The sequence below is a fragment of the Triticum urartu genome, unplaced genomic scaffold (assembly GCF_003073215.2).
Source record: "Triticum urartu cultivar G1812 unplaced genomic scaffold, Tu2.1 TuUngrouped_contig_4282, whole genome shotgun sequence".
Taxonomy (NCBI): domain Eukaryota; kingdom Viridiplantae; phylum Streptophyta; class Magnoliopsida; order Poales; family Poaceae; genus Triticum; species Triticum urartu.
The window spans coordinates 1-20,287 of record NW_024114858.1 but is presented as its reverse complement, the minus strand read 5'-3'; the positions used below and the strand labels follow the sequence as shown (position 1 = coordinate 20,287).

Genomic DNA, 20,287 nt, shown 5'->3' with positions numbered 1-20,287 from the left:
CTAGAAAAATCTCGAGGAAAATGGAGCTTTGAGGTCGAGCTTCGAGAGGAGAAAGCTTAACTACTATGGCTCGGGCATTTCATCAAACACCTCATGTGGATAGGAGGTGAGCTAGAGCACCACAAACCCCTCCCCTCGCCGGCCAGAGAAAAACAGAGCACTGGAGTGCTCTGCTCGCGGGCGAGGGTATATATAGGCACCTCATTGGTCCCGGTTCGTGGCATGAACCGGGACTAAAGGGAAGCAATTGGTCCCGGGTCATGCCATCAACCGGGACCAATGGTGGTGCGCCAGGAGCCAGGCCCATTGGTCTCGGTTCGTCCCACCAACCGGGACCAAAAGGTCCAGACGAACCGGGACCAATGGCCCACGTGGCCCGGCCGCCCCCCTGGGCTCACGAACCGGGTCCAATGCCCCCATCTGTCCCGGTTCTAGACTGAACCGGGACTAATGGGCTGATCTGGCCTGGACCATTTCCCCCTTTTCTACTAGTGTCCTCTGTCGCCGCGCCGGTGGAGCACATGGTTCTCATCAAACTCCGCCCGGAAGCCGTCTCCTAGGGGGCTGCGGCCGCGATGGTCTCCGCGCTGTAGGATCTACCCATGGTCGTCCCTAGGGTGTCCTACCTCCATGCGGGCCCCATCCTCCGCCTCTGCTCACCGGCCGCCGATGCGTTGGGCCTCACCCACCTCCTCCACTCCCGCTACGCCACCAAGGCCAACCTTGTCGCATACGCCGCCCACCCGGCTCACGTGGCCGCCGTGCAAGTGCACATCATCTCCAAGGCGCTCGACACCACCACCGTCGACTGGGTCAACACCGCCGAGTCCCCGTCAACCGTCGGCGCCGGCGTGGCCGTGCGGCTCACCCTCGCCAGGGTCAATGACGGGGTGGAGGTTAGACATGTCGTGGAGAAGGTGGCCAAGGCTAGCAAGGATGCCGGGGTGGCTAGGGTCAGCTTCGCGGAGAACTTCTCGTCGGCGCGGGACAAGGGGTACGGGTTCATGATGGTGGCCGTGTTCGACAACATGGAGGAGCTGGACGCCGTGGAGGGGGGCAGCAATGTGGAGGAGGCCAAGGCCGCCCTCAGCCCCATGCTCGATGAGGTCATGGTGCTAGACTTCGTCGTCTGACGCTGCAAGGCGATGAACCTCTGATGATTATGTTGCTGTTAGGAATAATATATAATGGAATCCTTTGCGAAATTTGTTTCCATCTTTTTTTAACACAGTACAGACGCAAGCGCTCATACATACACGCATACACTCACCCCTATAAACGCACACATGCATACCCTACCCCTATGACCACCTTCGAGACTCTGAGCCGGCATATCATATTGAGATTTATGAAGTAATCGTAGGTGCCTCGTCGTTGACAGAAACGTCTCCTCTCACTGAAAGCACATCACCGGAAATCCTGAAATAAATCCAGAAATAATGCGAGCACTAGGACTTGAAACGTGATGGGATGGAATATCACTGTCGCTCTAATTACCATCCAACCGCAGGTTAGTACACAAATTTGTTTCCATCTTGACATGAATAAGATGTTGTAGGTGTCTTGCTTAGCTTACTTCCGTTCTCGAGCCTTCCAAGAGAAGACCATCTTATTTTGTGTTTTTTTGGAAAATAAACCATCTTACTGGACGCTCTGCGAGCTCAACATCAAGATTTGTTTCTTTTTGCTTAATACTCATCTTATTGGAGGTTGTGCTACCAAGATCAAAGGATAGTCATTCCAACTAACAATTTAAATGCATATTTCTGCTGTTTTTTTATACAGTGCTAGCTAGCTGCAATATAAGGAGGTTAGACTTATTGTTGTTGGTTCGCTATCGATCGAGCCGTGACGACTGTACATCTACAAGTCAAGTCGTTGTTGGCTCTACTCTAATCTTCTTCTTTTTTTGCGAATGGCTCTACTCTAATCTATATCTATATGTAGGACACGTGGTTTACGAAGCAAACGTAATCTAAATTGTACCTTTAAGGCGTGTTTGGTAGCCTGCAGCGATTTTGCCTGCGTTGTATGTGTTTCTTAGTTGGGCCTGGTTCAGAAAAAACTTGCGAAAAACTAACATATGTACTTCATTTGGTTGTCTGTAAACCCTCATCCTCCAAAACCAAGATGATTTTCTTGCGTTTGTGGTTACCCTCTGGGCGCTGTGGAATTCACGAAGAAAGGCCATGTACGAGGATATCTTCCAAACCCCTTTCGCTATTCACAGTTTTGTTACATCTTATATAGCAGAGCTAAGGGCACTACAGCAGCCAGGAGGGGTCGGCAGAGGGGCGGCCCAACGCAGGCCAAATCATTGGCTTGCACCTCCGGTGGGATTATCCAAAGTCAATGTAGACGCAGCAGTGGGAAGATTGAATGGAGCAGTGGCAGCAGTCTGTAGAGATCGAGATGGTGTTTTCATGGGAGCATCGGCAGTGGTATTTCCAAACTTGTCAGACCCCGGTGTCCTAGAGACACTCGCAATCAGGGAGGCCCTGGCACTCACGGAGGATCTCTACACCAGAAGGATTCATGTTGCATCGGATTGCAAGGTGGCCGTTGACGATATTCAGCATTTATACAAAGGGAGCTACGGTGCAATTGTGCATGAGATCATGCAATATAGATTATCTTTTGAAACTTGTAATATTATTCATGAATTTAGGAGCTCGAATATCGAGGCTCACAAACTAGCAAAGCGCGCTTTATCTCTCGGAGTTGGCCGCCATGCTTGGTTAGGCCAACCCAATGAACTTGATTTCGTCCCTGTAAACATTGTGACGGAGTAATAAAGTTTTGCAGTTTGTCTCAAAAAAAATTGGTTGTCTGTATATCCTCTAGCTTTGTTGTGGCGAAATGAAAGGCAGGTTGTTTGGTTGTCGTCTTGTTTAGGCGGAAATATAAGCCATGGTGTTTGGTAATACTTTATGAAATTTGTATCCAACTTGAGATGAATAAGAATTGCTTGTCAATTTTTTTTTGCGGGGAAGAATTGCTTGTCTACGTGTATACTACAACACTTCTGTTCCTGAGCTTTGAAAAAGACCGTCCTTTTTTTAATGAAAAAAAATCATTTTATTACTGCTGTTTTCTAGTTATTTTTTATGTTCGTTTTACTGCCATGATTGAAGATTGAAAAATAAAACATCAAATAGACTTGTCGTTGTTGGTTCGCTATCGATCGACCCGTGACTCTGCATGTATGGTACTCCCTCCGTTCCTAAATATAAGTCTTTCTAGAGATTTCACTATGCACTACATACGGATGTATATAGACGTAGTTTAGGGTGTAGATTCACTCATTTGCTCCGTATGTAGTCTCTTATTGGAATATTTAAAAAGACTTGTATTTAGGAACGGAGGAAGTACAAGTCAAGTCGCTGTCACAACTCTACTATGCATGCATGGTTCAACAAGCAACCGGAAACTAAACTGTCTTTTACACACGAGATATGCATGCAATTGGCTGGATAAGTCACTGTTGGATCTGTTGTAATTTTTAAAATCAAACATGATCAACTCTTCGTATTAATTAGATTAATGATTCCTTCGTTGGCGAACTTAGCTGCACTTAATTATATTATTGTGTTTAGTAAGAAAGCATCCATCTTATTGGAGTCTGTTCCCATATGAGGTCAAGGATCGATGGCTGTTCTTACTAAACAAAAATTCATATCCCCATTGCTTCCTGATATGGGTTACTTTTTTTGATAAAAGACATTTCATTTCATTGAATTGATATATCAAGGTGACCCGGAAATAAACATCGCTTTACATAAAAAAATAAACCAATCCAGCCTTGGGTGGGCCAGATCTTATCCGGAGATTACATCGCCATCAATGGAGGGAGAAAATCTCTCTAGCCGTATGCTCTAGCCATGTAGCGAATCATAGAAGGTCCATGTCATCTGTCCTCTGCAGCATAGACCAAGTACAGAGCCATCGCGTATATATGAATAACCTGCACAGAAGATGAAACACATTTATTGTTAAAAACCACATTATTCCTGCTAAGCCACAATGCCCAACAGAAGGTACCCCCCAAAAGAATATGTGTAGAAGATTGTTTATCAATACCCTGCAACTAATTGCCGAACATGTTACATGCACTATGTGAGGATATAGATTTGAAGCTACTTAAACTACATGGGGGATATTGGCTGCTACATCAAGTTTAGAAAACTTCTCGTTTCACTATCAAGGTGGCTCATTCTACTCTGCATCTCTAACCTTAAATGCTTCAAGAAGCAAAACGCAAACTAAATTATACCCTTTTAGATGTACTTTCCCTCGCCATTCGCTGGAAAGTCACAGGCTCCTTGATCAAATATTTAATTCATTTCCGAAACTAGGCAAAAAATAAAAGACTATGTTGAGAGGTTGTGTTATTAATTGAGTATGAAAAATGTGTTTACAATTTCAGTACAAGGAAAAGGTGTTGGTTTGACTCTGTTTTAGGATGAGCTTTATTCTATTGAGCTGAACAAGTTTGGTGAACATTTTATGACATGTCTATGCATGGGCAAGGGTGATGGCACAAAGTGGTGGTGCACCCTTATTTATGGAGAACCTAAGACGAGTCAAAGGTACGTTATGTGGGATCTTTTGACGAGTATTAAACCTCTTGGGGTTGGGACATGGTTTATGGTGGGAGATTTTAATGAAGCGATGTGGCAAAATGAGAACTTCTCCCGTCACAAGAGGTCTCCTAGACTCATGGCAATTTTTCGTGAAGTTCATTCCTTTCCAAGGTGTTACATGGATGTATAACAATAAGCAAGATGTCAATAAAAATATGAAAGTGTGTTTTGGTCGTGCGGGGGCGTGCCCACTTTGGTCTTCCATATTATCAGCTCCAGGTCTGACCATTGCCCTCTTTTTATTGATTTGTTGGGAACTCCTCGTGGTGATAATTATGCTAAGCATTTTAGCTATGAATCCTACTGGAAAAGGGAAGGAGTAGCTTTGGATGATCATATTAATCTTGTTAGATTAAAGGGTCAAATATTAAGAATTTGAAAGATGTTGCTAATAAGTTAAATAGATTAATGAAATATATCTTAATGGATGGAGCCTTGTTCATATTGGATATATTCCAGAAAAAACTAGATTGGGCTCATAAAAGATTAAGGCCCCATTTGTTTGGGCTACAGATTCCTAAGAATAAGCTATGGCTTAGATCTGAGAATCAGTTCTGACTATGGATTTGAGAATGCGAAGCTGACTATTTATTTACCCTTCTATACAAAAACCCCAAGTGTTGTGTAATGTCCACAATGCCCAGAGTACAAAAATGGTCAATCATTAACTTGCAAAAAATTGTCACACTCATCAAATAACTCATTTTTAAGAATCGATTCTGGGAAGCTAGGTAGAACTCTAGTGTGTTTGTTCCAGATTTTGATTTTGAAAGGTTAGAGCCCGAAAATCAGAAGCTGCAGCCCAAACAAAGGCCACCTAAATGTGTTGTTTAATATAAATGATCTTTCTACTACCCTTGAAAGGAACAAAATTCTAAGGGAGATGGATTAACTTCTTATCAAGGAAGAAATTTTATGGAAGCAAAGATTGCAGTTAGACAAATTAAAGTTGGGAGATCGTAATACATTTTTTTTCCAGAGAAAGGCTTCGCAGAGAGATAAGAAGATTAATATTTCCGCCCTTAGGAGAAGTGTTGGGTGTCTCATGGAGAATGTGGAAGAGATGAAAGGTATCACTATTTCTTTGTTTAAGCAGTTTTATTCTTGTGATATTTCGGTCGATCCATCCCACATTATCCCGCATGCCAATCCCCTTCTGAATGATGATATGAATGAGCACCTTTGCAAACCTTTTACAGAAGAAGATATCAGTGGTGCTCTTTTCCAAATTAGTCCTTTAAAGGCTCCGGGTCCAGATGGTTTTCCTGCAAGGTTCTTTCAGTGGAATTGGGGTTTTTTGAAAGAGGATGTTCTTAAGGTGGTTAAGCAATTTTTTAGTTTCGGAATTATGACAGAGGGTGTTAATAATACCCACTATTGTTCTTATTCCGAAATTAAAGAATCCCCAACCAACTAAAGACTTTAGGCCGATCAGTTTGTGCGATGTTATCGACAAGATTTATTTCCAAGTGTTTTGGGAATAGACTGTGACCCCTACCCAAAGTGTGTTTATTCCGGAAAGGTTAATTTCTGATAATGCACTCATTACTTTCAAATGTATGCATTCTTTGAGTATGCCAAAAGATTCTCATTGGGAATTTTGTGCTTATAAGTTGGACCTTGCAAAAGCTTATGGCCGTGTTGATTGTCATTTCCTGCAACGTACGATGGGGGCCTTGGGTGTCACGCCCCTTGTGATTAACTGGATTATGACTTGTCTTAAGTGGGTGACATTTATGGTGCATTTTAATGGTCAGATGGTGGAGTCATTTTCACCGTATTTACTAGATGATTTCCCGCACGTTACTGCTGGATTTTTTGTCATGTATTTTCTAAGAAAGGTGAGTATCCAAACTGAAGTGACTAAACTGCACAGCTAACTTCACATTCTGTAGAGCTGGCAATCCAAATTAAGGTTTGGTCAATAGGAAATACATGAATATAAGTTTAACTTCGAAAAAAAAGGTGCAGATGATGTCAACAGTTGCCGCAGATACATGTAGTCCCACATCATAATATATTTGTAGTTTTCTACCGCTGAAAATCATCTCGAAGTATGAGAATGTTTCTTAGTTACAATAGGTAGCGATCAAGGTATCTATTACTGATAATGCTATACGATAAGTAACTGGCATGCACTACTAGGGAAAACCTTATACACAGAATATTACCAGTAGCGCGTGTTAAAAACGCACGCTGGTGCTATTAGCAGTAGTGCGGTGGTGTAAACGGCGCTGCACATATAGTTATAGCAGTAGCGTGCCCGAGTACAAAAACGCTACTACTAAAATTCCCACGGCTTAGCCGATAGGCTGCACATAGTAGTAGCGATCTTCGTCAAACCGCGCTACCGCTATTTGCTTTGTAGCAGCGCGTTTACGCTGAGAGGCGCTACTGCTAAAGTAAATAAAATTAAATGGAAAGCAAATAGAAAAGTAAATTAAAATGAAAGAAATACAAAAAGGTGAAGAAAATGTAAAGAGAAATAAATGAAAAAGGGAAAAAGAGAATGGTATAGTAGTAGCGTGTATACGGGAACGCGCTGTAGCTATGTTAGCAGTAGCACACTTCCTGGAACGCGCTACTGCTACTTCTGACTTAACCGCCCGACCCCGACCTCGAGGCCGCCCTCCGCTGCGCGCCCGAGCCCCGACCCTGACCTCGACGCCGCCTGCCCCTCCCTCACCGCAGTCACCGTAAGGCTCTGCCTCTCCTCTCCCCTACCCTCCTCTCTCTCTGTCTCTGCTAGGGCAATTTATATATGTGTTGATGCTGTGTTGATGTTCATATGAACCCTAGGTGTTCATATGAACCCTAGGTGTTCCATAAGAGCCATAGATTTGTTTAGGGCAGTAGGCATTTTTTAGCATTTAGGAAAAATGATTAGCAATTTTTTTAGGAAATTAGCTAGGGAAAATTTTTATGAAAATGCCTAAACAGTAATTTCATTTGCATATTGTTGTTATATGATATATGTCATTGATGAAATGAAGCCGAGTGGCTTTGTTGTTTCCAGGAAATGAAGCCGAGTGGCCTATGTTTTGTCGGAATGTTGATTCATTTCCGTTCCGGCAAATTTCAGGTTCTCGATTTTCCGTGTTGTTATATGCTATGTGGGTGAAATGATGATACCATGCCAACTTTCAACCTTTTCAGAATTCATTTGTAGTGCTTTTCAATTTCAGGGTCATATAGCTCAAAAATATCAGTAAATGCATGAAAAATAACAAATGAAGTCATAAAGGGTTAAAAATGATAATGTGGCTTTGAATGGTGCATTTTGAACACACAAAAAGTCTGAAGTTCAAATAAGTTTTAAAAAATAAAATGCCTTTGTGACAGATGAGTTTTTGTCCGAAAGCCTGATACATCGAAAGAGATTGTCCATTTTGTACACGAAGTGCATTCAGTTTTTGCCGTAACCCTCTCAACTTTTTAGCACATGCTAGGTGGGTGAAATGATGATACCATGCAAACTTTCAACCTCTTCAGAGTTCATTTGAAGTGCTTTCAAATTTCAGGGTCATTTAGCTCAAAGAATGAACTAATAGCAAAAAGAATGAACTAGAAAACATTTATGAAACTCTAATAGCAAAAATAATGAACTAAAAGAATGAACTAGAAAACTTTAATGAAACTCTAATAGCAAAAAGAATGAACTAGAAAACATTAATGAAACTCTAATAGCAAACTAAAAAGATAAAATTTGTTTTTGATTAAAACAGACATTTCAAATAAGCTAAAAATTACCAAATTGAATATAATGATAAAACACAGTACTACTAAATAGCAGGAAAAAGAATCACTCAAAAATCTATTTTTATAGTAAAGTTATTCAAAAACTAGTGATTCACACAAATTTCAAAAAATTCAAATTTAAACTTTTCAAATGGGAAAATTAATGGCACTCACAGAAAATTTATAATTTTTATTACCTAAAACCAAAAAGAATAACTGAAAAACTAGTAAGTATTTTGCTGTAATTAGAAACAAAATAAAATAAATAAAGCAAAAAATAAAACAAAAAAACTAGATTTTTTTTAAAAAAATGCCGCCTACTGGGCCACCACGGCCTGCATACGACTAGAAACCCGCTAGTTGGGTCAGGATGCAGACCCGGTAGGCCCACAGGCACAGAGAGTGTATTTAAGCCCATAAGCCTGCAGTAGAGAGGAGCTCGAAGTGGTCGGCGCGGCGGGGCTTATAAACCACTCCGAGCCCCTCTCAGCTAGCGAGGCGGGACTAAACATCGCACCAGACCGCGCCAGCACAAGTCCTTTGGTCCCGTTGGTGGCATCAACCAAGACTAAAGGGGGGCATCGGTCCCAGTTTGTGGCACCAACCGGGACCAATGCGCCCCTTTAGTCCCGGTTCGTGCCACCAACCGGGACCAAAGGTCAGTTTTCAGCAGCCCAAAGGGCAGGAAACAGAGACGTCTGGACCCGGTTGGTGGCACGAACCAGGACTAAAGGGGCGCATTGGTCCCGGTTGGTGCCATGAACCGGGACCAATGCTTCGTCTATATAAGCAGCACTTGCCAAAAATTTCATTTAGTTTTTCTTCGATCCCTCCGACGACGCCCCCACGCCGTCACCGCCCCCGCGCCGTCACCGCCCTCGCGCCGTCATCGCCCCGGTCTGTGCCACCCCGCGCTATGGTCCTGCCGGCCCCCTTCCTGTTGTTTTGTTCATATTATGATTTTTGTTCATACGATGATTTTGTGATGATTTTGTTTATATATGCTTTTGTTTTGTTCATATATATATATATAGATGATGTATGCTTTTTTTTGTTCTTATATATATGATGTATGTTTTTTTTCATATATGAAACCCCTAATTAAATTAACCCTCCAAAACTCCCAACCCCCCGCTGCCCCTTTCAAAAAAAAACCAACTCCTGAGCTGCTGACGCGTGAATGCTCTTTGGTCCCGGTTGGTAACACCAACCGGGACTAAAGGCCCTCCTGCTTGGGCTCGCCGCAGCAGCCACGTGGAGCCACACCTGTCCCGGTTCGTAAGCGAACCGGGACTAAGGGTCATGGGCTTTAGTCCCAACCCTTTAGTCCCGGTTCCAGAACCGGGACAAATGGGCCTCTGGAACCGGGACAAATGGGCCTCTGGAACCGGGACAAATGGGCCTCTGGAACCGGGACAAATGGGCCTCTGGAACCGGGACAAATGGGCCTCTGGAACCGGGACAAATGGGCCTCTGGAACCGGGACAAATGGGCCTTTTTCTACTAGTGTTTCCGTCACACCCTGAAATTCAACTGCCGATGCACCCAAGAACAATCCTTGAGCACCGTCATGAATTTTAATGTCCGTCTTGTATTAGAAAAAGGATTATCATGTATTAAATAAATGTTCAGTGTCTATTTTAAAACTTGTTCATCATGTGTTAAAAATTATTCTCACGTATTGAAATTGTCTGTGTATTTATGAAAAAAATATGTGAATTTTTTACTTTCATAAAATAGGTAAAAGAGAAGAGGTAGAAAACCCCAAAAAGATAAACAGGAAAAAAGACAAAGGAAAACAAAAGAAGATGCCCACCGATTATCACCATCTCCTCTGTCTCTCTGTGTGTGTGTGTCTATGTTGCAGTAATCATTAATAGAAATCAGCTGATTATTGCATATGCGGCCGATATTATGGTCGTATCTATAGAGGCAATGTCGCCATCATTTTTGGTATTTGTTTTCGGCTTCTTAAAAATTTGCAGAATGTGTGCTGCAAGTGGCAGTGAAACGCACGGCAAAAACAAACCAGTGTTTATTTGCAGCACACTTGTTCCACACACAAGAATCCAGCAGTCTGGTGCTGTGCCGTGGGCTGGGCTATATTGGTACTTCTAAACGATAGTTTTTCCTTCCAGGCCTATCTATCTATGGGCCCATCGCTCAAAATGAAATCTCTCTATGGGCCCTCGCCGCCCATTTTTTTTCAACTCCCACGGTCCCACCCCGGCGGCGGCGATCTCCTCCTCGTCGTCGGCGACAGGTTCGCTCACCCCTCAACCTCAATTGGAGCCCACCGCCCGCCGTTTCCCCCTGGTAACTCGCCTGCATCCCATCCCCTGACCCGCTTCCTCTGTAGACTGACTGTAGCTATGACAGACCATGGTGTCACAGCACAAGTCGGCGCACGGGGGACGACGGACCGCCTTCGTCTTCTCCAACTCCGGCCCCCTCTGTCTATCCCGAAGATCAATGTGAGCTTGCCTTCCGTTTGTTAAATTACGAGCCTGCCCCGTATCTGGACTGGTTGCGTGATGAGGCACCAACCATCGTGTTTCAATCCTTGCACTCAAGGTGTGCTATAATGCGTAACAGCGTAAGCAACATTTTCTGTTCTTTTCCTAGCTACTAATAGTCTTCGACTCCAACCACCGCAGTCATGTTTCCAATTTTGAACATACGCTTCCAATTTTTCCAGTGCAATTTATGTTTCGTTTGCGTCCCTGTGTTCCCTGAGACGAGGGCTTTTAAAAAAAAGTACTAATTTGAATACGATTTGACAAGTTTCAGCTAAACTTGTTTATACTGATTAGTTAAAGATGGCATCTTGTTTGTTGCCGATGAATCTCATCAGAATTTTCACTTTGTTTGACCAAATGATTGATGCCCTTTTGTCTCAAGGGATGGTAACACAAGTTTCTTGCCAACAATGGTCAGAACAACCTTCAGACGGAGTGGTTCCCCAGTCATCGTTGAGACGAGTTTAATAGTGCGGGCTCTCGGTTTGTTAAGTATACTGTTGCAATCAACTATCACAATAATGGACCTGTTCTTACTAAATGCCAGAATTCCCGTTTATTTATACGCTCGTACGTACGTGGAGTTTAGAAAACTTGTCCATGATGAGGCACCATGACCATGTCAGATCGAGACACAAAAAATTAAGTTTTTCTGTAGCAACTGCAATTGCAGAGTGGATGGGTTCAATCCCCAAGTTAGCCAAGTTTTTCTCCCCATCATCCTGCAGTGGACAACAAAAAATACGATACAATTGATGGACTTGGCTACTTTTCTGTATGTCCAAGTCATGATCAACTAGTCCTTGTCTTCAATCGTTCCTTGCTCTAACCTCATCTCACAGGTCACAACCGGGTACCCTCACATGGTTTTCTCCAGCCTCTTTGCAACTGATTGGTTCATTCATGTTCACATCTACGTTCTTCAGAAAGAAAGTATGCATCTTCCTGGAAGCATCCTTGAGTGCACCTATGAGGTCAATGACCAAGTTGCATGTGTGTTAGGCTGGCTAAACAGAGACTAGCTACTGCTAGCCAGCTTGGTCAATACAAACCTACCACCAACACTATAAAAGGAGCCACCAATGCCTTCTAAGTATGCCCACATAGCTGCTACCTGTTAACCCACAAAACTTCACCTCACAGGTCACAAATCATTTGCCTTGCTTAGCACCCGGCGGAGATGGGGACGGCGGCGGCAGGCTGGCTCGTCGGCAAGGTGCTGAATATGCTGTCCGATGACTTGGTGGCCGCATACATGGACAGCAAAGAGCTCGGTCTCAACTCCGAGAAGATCAAAGGTGATCTCATGCGCACACATGGACTTTTGCAAGCCGCCCAGGCGAGGGGCATGGGCGACAATGATGGTCTGCGTGAGCTGGTGCAGGCGCTCAACGCCAAACCCCATGAGGCTGAGGACACACTGGATGAGCTCCACTACTTCATCATCCAGGACCAGCTTGACGGCACCCAGTACGCGGTGCCAGATCTTGGTGATGGCCTATCTGGTCTTCTTCAACATGGTTGTCATGCCGTTCGCCACACCATTGGTAATTGTCTTGCATACTTTTCTTGTTCGTGTGTACATGGTGGTGCTGGTGCTGCCGCTGCCGAGAATCCATCCAGTTCAACCATCCCTGGCAACGGCAATGATGCCCCACTTGAGAGGCTGACATTTGACAGAGTTGCCATGTCCAATAAAATTAAGTCTGTGATACAAGAAATGCACTCTCTATGTGCGCCTATCGCTGAGTTGCTCCAGATAGATCCAGACCATATCAACACTCCAAATGTCACCATAAAACGCCCTATTACAAGTTCAGTCATTGCACAAGTTACACTGTATGGTAGGACAACTATTTTTGAGAAAACTAGAAAGGATATTATTGGTGGCACATATCAGAATAAAACCCTTTCTGTTCTTCCTATAGTTGGTCCAGGGGGTATTGGAAAGACAACCTTCACCCAACATCTGTATAAGGATAACAGCATACAAGAGCATTTTGATGTTAGGGTTTGGGTAAGTGTACCAACTCATTTTGATGTACTTAAGATCAGCCAACAGATCCTTAGCTGTATAGAAGGAAGCAACACAGCAAATCAAACAACAAGTTTAGACCACCTCCAAAAATCCATCGCACAGAGGCTTCAGTCTAAAAGGTTTCTAATTGTCTTCGATGACATGTGGAAATGCAATATCCATGATTGGGATAACCTGTTAGCTCCATTCAAGGAGGAGGTACTATCCAAGGGCAACATGGTTCTTGTCACAACTCGAATCCCAACTATAGCTAATATTGTGAAAACAACACATGCAGTAGCACTAAAAGGACTTGAGCCTGCTGAATTCTTCAGATTATTTGAAGACTTGATTTATTTTGGAACAGAGCCTGAGGATTATCGAGATGACTTAACTCACATTGCAAGAAAAATTTCAGAGAAGTTAAAGGGTTCACCTCTAGCAGCCAAGACAGTTGGTCGATTATTGAAGAGGGATATTTCTCTGGAACATTGGGTGGGAGTTCTTGAACACAATGAATGGCAAAAAGAGCAAAATGAGCATGACATTATGCCATCTCTAAGGATTAGTTATCATAACCTTCCTTTGCATCTGAAAAGATGTTTCTCATATTTTGCATTGTTCCCTGGAGATTATAAGTTCAAGAATTTAGAAATTACATATTTTTGGATTTCAATAGGAGTCATAAACAAAGAGGAGAAATATGTGGAGGAATTTGTGGACAATGGTTTTCTCGTGAAGGAGACTGATGGTTCTGAGGATCATTACTATGTATTGCATGATTTATTGCATCAACTATCTCAGAGTATTTCATCACAAGAATGCCTCAATATATATAGTAGTGAAAGTTTTAGATCTGATGTCATTCCACGATCTATTCGGTACATATCCATCACCATGGGAAATAGTTGCGATGCAAATTTTAGGAGAGAAATGTTTGACTTGAAGAGCAAGATAGATATCGTAAATTTACGGGCTTTGATGATCTTTGGAAAATATGGAAGGGTCATTCATGAGACTTTGGAAGATGCTTTCAAGGAAGTTGGGAGACTCCGTGTCCTATTTATAGAATTTAAGACCCTAGAAACCTGGCCGCATAACTTTTCAAAACTTATCCACCTCCGATGCCTCAAAATTAGTACATCATTATTCATCTCACAAGTGTCTTTGCCCATTACACTATGCAGGTTTTATCACTTAAAATTATTGGACTTAATAGGTTGGCATGGTAGTGTTAGATTGCCTAAAGACTTTAGCCGCCTAATCAGTTTACGACAGTTATTTGCTGAAAATGAACTCCATTCCAATGTTACTATGGTTGGAAAGATGAAGTATTTAAAAGAGCTAAAACAATTCTATGTCAAGAAAGAGAGTGTTGGATATGAATTGAGTGAGCTGGGGAAATTAACAGACCTTGGAGGTGAACTCAATATATATAATCTTGAAAAGGTGGCAACTAAGGAAGAGGCTATTGAAGCCAAAATAGTTTTGAAAAAGGATTTAAAAAAGTTGCACCTAGTATGGGGTACAAACCAACATAACCTGGAGTCTGATGTTCTTGATGGTCTTGAACCACATTGTAATCTTGGAGCACTTGGCATTATAGATCATGGTGGTTCAACCGGTCCTAGATGGTTGTGTCATGACATTAGGATGGTGATGCTCACGTCTCTCCACTTAGAGGGTATATCTTGGGTCACTCTTCCACTCTTTGGACTGCTACTACATCTCACGTCACTCACGCTGAGTCGCATATCTAGACTTAGTCAGATCAGACCTGGCCTTTGTGGCGTTACGGATAAAAGTTTCATGCAATTGAAGCAGATTATTCTTCATAGTTTGCCAGAATTTATCGAGTGGGTTGGGGTGCCTAATGCCCATTCGTTTTCAAAGCTTGAATACATCCATTGCAGCTCATGTCCCAATCTGTGTGTGCTGCCCTTCCTGCAGGAGGGCCCTAATGTCTCTTATAACCATCTAGCGAAACTTGAGATTCTGAGTTGCCCAAAGTTGTTCCTGCCTTCCATGCCTCACACTTCAACAATAACTGATGTTGTGGTTGCTAATGCATCTTCTGTCAGCACAGGGATTTCATGGCACAGTGGACATGGTTTGTATTTGACGAGGTATGGTGGTGTATTAGCTTGGCACGATATAATTGACAGACTACAGAGCGTCAAATTTGTAAGGGGGTCAGAGATCCAATGGGAACAACTCTCAAAGGTAAAATGCCTTTGGAATCTTGAGATTATAGACGACCCAAGATTTCTTTCAATTGCCCCGCTCTCAAACCTCACGTCTCTCACCCGGCTAGGGCTGTTAAATTGCGAGAATATAACAATGGATGGGTTCAACCCTCTCATCACACTCGTTAACCTCAAGGAATTGGAGGTATATAATAAAGATCACCCTCGATCTGTAGCCGCGGATCTTCTCTCGGATTTGGTGATGGCGAGCAGGGCAAAAAATGTGTTTCCTGCAACAGGCTCCTTCTTCCAATTGGAAAAACTTGAGGTGGATAGCTCCTCAGCAGCGCTAGTTGCCCCAATCTGCACCCTCCTTGCCGCTACCCTCCAGGAGTTAAGTTTCTGGTATGATAAGCGGGTGGAAAGCTTGACGGATGGGGAAGAGAACGCGCTTCAGCTCCTCACCTCCCTCCAACACCTATCTTTTGTGGAGTGTCAAGGTTTGCCGTCCCTCCCTCAAAGGTTGCACGACCTCTCTTCTCTCAAGAAACTAGAAGTCATTAGGTGTGCTAAAATTCGATCACTGCCTAAGGAGGGGATCCCAAATTCTCTGAAAGAGCTAGTCATAGTGGACTGCGGCCCCGAGCTACGCGAGCAAGTCTACACAGTGAAACAAAAATACCCAGATTTGCAGGTGTCATTGCCTGGCCAAGGTACGTACCAATCAGTTCAAGCTCTTCTCTTCTCATTTCTTCATTCTGTTTCCTCTAACAAATGGGATTACTGTGTGTACTCCCTCCATTACAAATTATTTGAAGATCTATATTAGTGCTAATTCAAGCCTTTTCAGTTTGACCAAGTCTATAGAAAAATATATCAGTATTTACAACACCAAATTAGTTCCATTTGGATTCATGATAAAATATATTTTTGTAGTAACGATAAAAAGTTTGTACTGTATATATTATTTGAGGCACACCAAATTTGTTTGATTACTGACTTGTGTGACGTAACAGGCTTGCCGGTACAGCTGCTCATTTAATTGTACATACATATGGAGAATATTCATCTATCTAAGCAGTTTTGGAGGTTACTATACATGGAGCTTGCCTTTCAGTTCCTACTTAGCACGCCCGACTACATATATATGGGCTATCTTAACGTAAGTGGCTGAGCATATTTATACCTTGTCTGTTTCTAGACCTTAAATTTCATTACTCTTTTTTTAGTTGGATCCTTGAATTTCATTACTCTTTTTTTATGCGAAAATTTGCATTACTCTGTTTCTGTAGAATAATTACCGCCGATAGTTGATTTGGCATTCAGGACTTCGGTTGTTCCATCCAGACAAGAACAACGATGGAAGAACCTGTCTTGAGATTTGTTTATCTTGAAAGGTTTCTAAAAAAGTAAAAACATTATTGCCACCACTTTCATTTCCTTTCTCAAGATATTTTTTATTCACAAAATGAAAATTTTCATTACCCCTGGCATCTGCATCAATGATGCATACAGCCAAACCCTCGTTAAATGTCTCAGCAGGATCGGTCCCCACATATTTTTAGTACTCCCTCCATTCCAAAATATAGTGCGCCCGCGCTTCCCGAGGTCCAACTTTGACCATAAATTTAACCAACGAGACCAACTGCGGCGGGAGAAAAAATTATATAATTAAAAACTTCTTTCGAATACGAATTCACTGATATAATTTTTGCTCCCGCCGCAATCGGTCTTGGTAGTTAAATTTATGGTCAAAGTTGAAGCACGTGGATAGATGAAGCACTACATTATGGAATGGAGGGAGTAGTACTAACTTGTGAAATCTGACAGGTAGCTGCCTTTGTCGTCACACTTGTGTCAGTACTTTCCTTTCAAGCTGCAACTTATACGTACAGCTTGTGTTTTAGCGGATTAACGATTTGTGTGGAAGAGCATTTTATCCTCTATCTGGTACGTGTATGGTGTAGACAACTCCTTTTTTTGCTCCATTATTTTTGGCATAATGCAACTATGTTTCCTGATCCTGTTCTGAATTCTTAAACAGGTAGATGAACTGATTGGTTATTGAGTTCATGGTATCACCAACTGCCAACTACATCTTGTGCAGATTTGGAGACTGCATATATACATAGGGTGGTGTTTCACTTTCAACAGTCAGAGTATCAGTTCCTATATATTTAGCAGGTTCCCCTGTTGACCATTTTTTTTTTGCTATAAATTGATTGAGCATTTTCTTCCAATATATGGAGTTTGATGATTGTGCTAACCTTAACGCATGGAAACATTGCAGGCTTTCTTGGAGTGTTGAAGATTGCAGGCTTGCCTGGCCTTCCTAATGATTGGACAGCTTGTGTTTCACGAGATTAGCAGCATGGAAGATCAATTGTCTTCTACTATATTCTTCTATCTGAGCAGTTCTAGATGCAGGTGTGATTGCTACTGTACATGGTGATTGATCCGTCAGTGTGATTGCTCCATTCTTCTTGGCATAATACAACAATGTTCCCTTTGTGTTTTATCTGAATATATCTCAGCTTGTGTTACAATGCTAATTTTAAAATATGTTCCATGTGATATTGGAACAGGTTGGTTATTTGTTCTTACAGTCCAGTTCCATTTTAACCCCGCCCCAACAACCGCCGGCTACATACATCTACATCTTGTGCAGATTTGATATATGGTAGTGTTTCACTGTCAACCTTCAGAGTTCAGAGTTCCAGTTTACACCTGTTGACCGGCGACTCAAAAGGTAATGACTCGATCATTTTCGTTGCCGATTTCTCTTAATTACCTTGTTCAATTCCTGACCTTGCATTCATTAGTTGGATCCTGTCCTGCAGACCAATCAATCTGCATCCGGCAGTGGATCTAGAAGTTGACATTCAAACTTGCAAAGCCTGGCTGTTCCATCCGAACAACGGCTGTGACGGACGGAAGCATCTGTGAGCGCTTCTGCGTAATCGACCATTTCAAAGGTAGTCAGTTAATTACTCGTTGTTGGTGGTGACTCATTAGTTCCAGTACATATTTGCCGTGCTGATCCATTTCACGTATGTGCAGGTTCTGACGAGCTCCAGAACCCTGAGGAAGAAGCTGCTATGGTTCAACACTCGAAACAGGGGCATGTTTTCGTCCCCTGTCCACACCGCCGTCTCCTTACAGCCTCCTCTGTTTTGCTGCCTTCTCCTCTCGGCGCATCTGCTCTGGCCATACTCGGTGTCGCCGAACTCACCAGTGGCTGTGGTCATCAGATTCTTAAATCCAGTGTTTGCAAAAATTGTAGCTTTCCTATTTCCGTGGGGAGAACGCTAACACGTGTATTTCGTAGCCCTAGGTACCTCAGGTGTAATAAATTCTCAACATACCTAAGGTCAATCTGATGACTACTTTCGCTGAGATTACAACCTTCTAAGTCCAACACACGCAAAACTTTGAATCTTGAAAGAGCCTGGATCAGATCAGCATCAGTTCTAAACAGAGTAATTGACCTCAACTTCAACGTACTTGTGGCATCGAAGCTATGGGTGGTGAGCTCTGACATGCTATTCTGAAAAGATAACCAGTGAACCATGCTATGTGAATTATTTTTGCTTTGCTTAGTACCATCCAATATAGTAATGAAGTTTTCTTCACTTGATAGACAACATATGAGATCAAGTACCATATCATGCACGTGACAAGCTCCCACCCTACCTTCAACATCAACAGCTATTGGCTGTATCAAGTTTCTGTTTACCAGCTCACTAAAGTATATCTCTCCAAGATCAAATAGTCTAATTTCTTGTTCTCCACCTTGGATAAAGCCTTCAGCTATCCACCGCCATATCAACCTGTCTTTATTTATCTCATAATCTTCCGGAAATATAGTGAGATATAATAAACAAGTCTTCAGATGAGAAGGTAGATCATAGTAACTAAAGGATAGTATTCTCTGCATATCCTTCGCGGTACCACCTTCTGCAAGTCCACGGCCAATAGAACTGAGTATGTTGTCCCATTGATACTTTGGCTTTATTTGTTGATAATTACCTGCTAGCAGACGAGCTATAGTAATGATGGCTAGCGGCACGCCACCACATTTCTTCAAAATTTCTCTAGATACTTGCTCCAGTTCAACGGGGCATTCACTTCCTTGAGGAAATATTCTTTTGCAGAAGAGCCTTTTAGAGTCATCATTATCAAGGGACTTCATCTTATGAATAATATCACCACTAGAAGGGCAACATGCTTGAGCGATACTGGTTATGCGGGTTGTTGTTATTACTCTGCTGCCAAGATCGCTCTTAGAGAAAGCACAGTTGATAATTTCCCAGGCTCCTTCATCCCATATGTCATCAATCATGATTAAGTACCTGCATGATTTTTTAGAATGTTAGTTCACATATCAACAAGGATGTACGTAACCAGGTTTCTATTAGTTGACAGGGAGGCATATATATTAGCAATAAATTCATACCTCTTATCCTGAAGAAACGCTCTCAGCTCTTCGATGAGCTGTTGGTTGTCCCTGACAGCTTCGTTGATGTTTGTGAACTTACTGCTGTCGAGCCCATACAACATCTTCTTGAAAATCTTTGTGATGTCAGGATTCCGAGACATCGAAACAAACACTCCACAGTCGAATTCTTCTCTGATCTTGTCATACACAGCCCTGGCAAGCGTTGTCTTACCCAATCCACCAAATCCAACAATAGACATTGTCTTGAGCTGCTGCTTGGACCTCTCATCCTGACCAAGGAGCTTCTCTATCAGCTCATCCCTTATGCCCTCAATGCCTACAAGCTCTGTGACATCTCTGTACACAGCCTTAAGGCGAGGATCAATGGCGTTCCCCACACCGTCGGCGCGTGCCTCAAGCGCGTACCTCTGACGGAGCTCACCCAGCTCCTTGGCGAGCTCCTGGGCGTCTTGGATGGCGCCGGAGATCTGATGAAGAGCCTTCCCCTTGCTCAACAGCTTCTTGGTCCGCTTGAAAAACTTCTTGACTCTGTTCTTCAGGTTGTTGGGGCCAAGGTCGCCATGGCTGCCGTCGTACACGCGGACCATGTAGGCGTCCACGGCGTCCTCCATGTTGTAGGAGAGCTCCCGGACCTTGGCCGCCCAGATCCGGACCTGCGGGTCGAGCTGCTCCGGCGGCACGTCGCCGACCTTGGAGAGGACGACGCACATCATCTCCCGCTCCCT

At 43.0% G+C, this 20,287-nt stretch overlaps 2 protein-coding genes and 1 pseudogene across 5 annotated transcripts; 2 read left to right on the top strand and 1 right to left on the bottom strand.

Annotated features, from left to right (window-relative positions):
- Positions 1 to 492: 492 nt before the first annotated feature.
- LOC125527607 lies at positions 493 to 1,133 on the top strand (annotated as a pseudogene).
- A 10,625-nt stretch (positions 1,134 to 11,758) lies between these two features.
- On the top strand, positions 11,759 to 18,077 carry LOC125527608 (putative disease resistance protein RGA3). 4 transcript variants are annotated; one of them, XR_007292206.1, is made up of 7 exons: positions 11,759 to 15,816; positions 16,120 to 16,265; positions 16,934 to 17,053; positions 17,148 to 17,287; positions 17,394 to 17,530; positions 17,689 to 17,852; positions 17,926 to 18,066. XR_007292206.1 is itself a non-coding variant. In XM_048692122.1 (2 exons), the coding sequence occupies exons 1-2, from the start codon at positions 12,081 to 12,083 to the stop codon at positions 16,143 to 16,145; spliced, it is 3,762 nt and encodes a 1,253-aa protein (XP_048548079.1). In that variant the 5' UTR covers positions 11,759 to 12,080; the 3' UTR covers positions 16,146 to 16,788. The 4 variants fall into 4 exon arrangements, 1 of the variants encoding a protein (XP_048548079.1); XR_007292207.1 differs by having other exon boundaries at positions 17,394 to 17,852; positions 17,944 to 18,077; XR_007292205.1 differs by having other exon boundaries at positions 17,394 to 17,852.
- A 264-nt stretch (positions 18,078 to 18,341) lies between these two features.
- On the bottom strand, positions 18,342 to 20,279 carry LOC125527609 (disease resistance protein RGA5-like). Its single transcript, XM_048692123.1, has 2 exons — positions 19,560 to 20,279; positions 18,342 to 19,455 (listed from the first exon to the last, which is right to left on the bottom strand). The coding sequence occupies exons 1-2, from the start codon at positions 20,273 to 20,275 to the stop codon at positions 18,351 to 18,353; spliced, it is 1,821 nt and encodes a 606-aa protein (XP_048548080.1). The 5' UTR covers positions 20,276 to 20,279; the 3' UTR covers positions 18,342 to 18,350.
- Between the last annotated feature and the right edge of the window lie 8 nt (positions 20,280 to 20,287).

Bases quoted from the DNA above. Each gene is read 5' to 3' on its own strand.
- LOC125527608 (XM_048692122.1), top strand. From the start codon at position 12,081: ATGGGGACGGCGGCGGCAGGCTGGCTCGTCGGCAAGGTGCTGAATATG. The intron at 15,817-16,119 runs GTACGTACCAAT...GTGACGTAACAG, and splicing joins GGTGTCATTGCCTGGCCAAG to GCTTGCCGGTACAGCTGCTC.
- LOC125527609 (XM_048692123.1), bottom strand. From the start codon at position 20,275: ATGATGTGCGTCGTCCTCTCCAAGGTCGGCGACGTGCCGCCGGAGCAG. The intron at 19,456-19,559 runs GTATGAATTTAT...AAAATCATGCAG, and splicing joins GCGTTTCTTCAGGATAAGAG to GTACTTAATCATGATTGATG.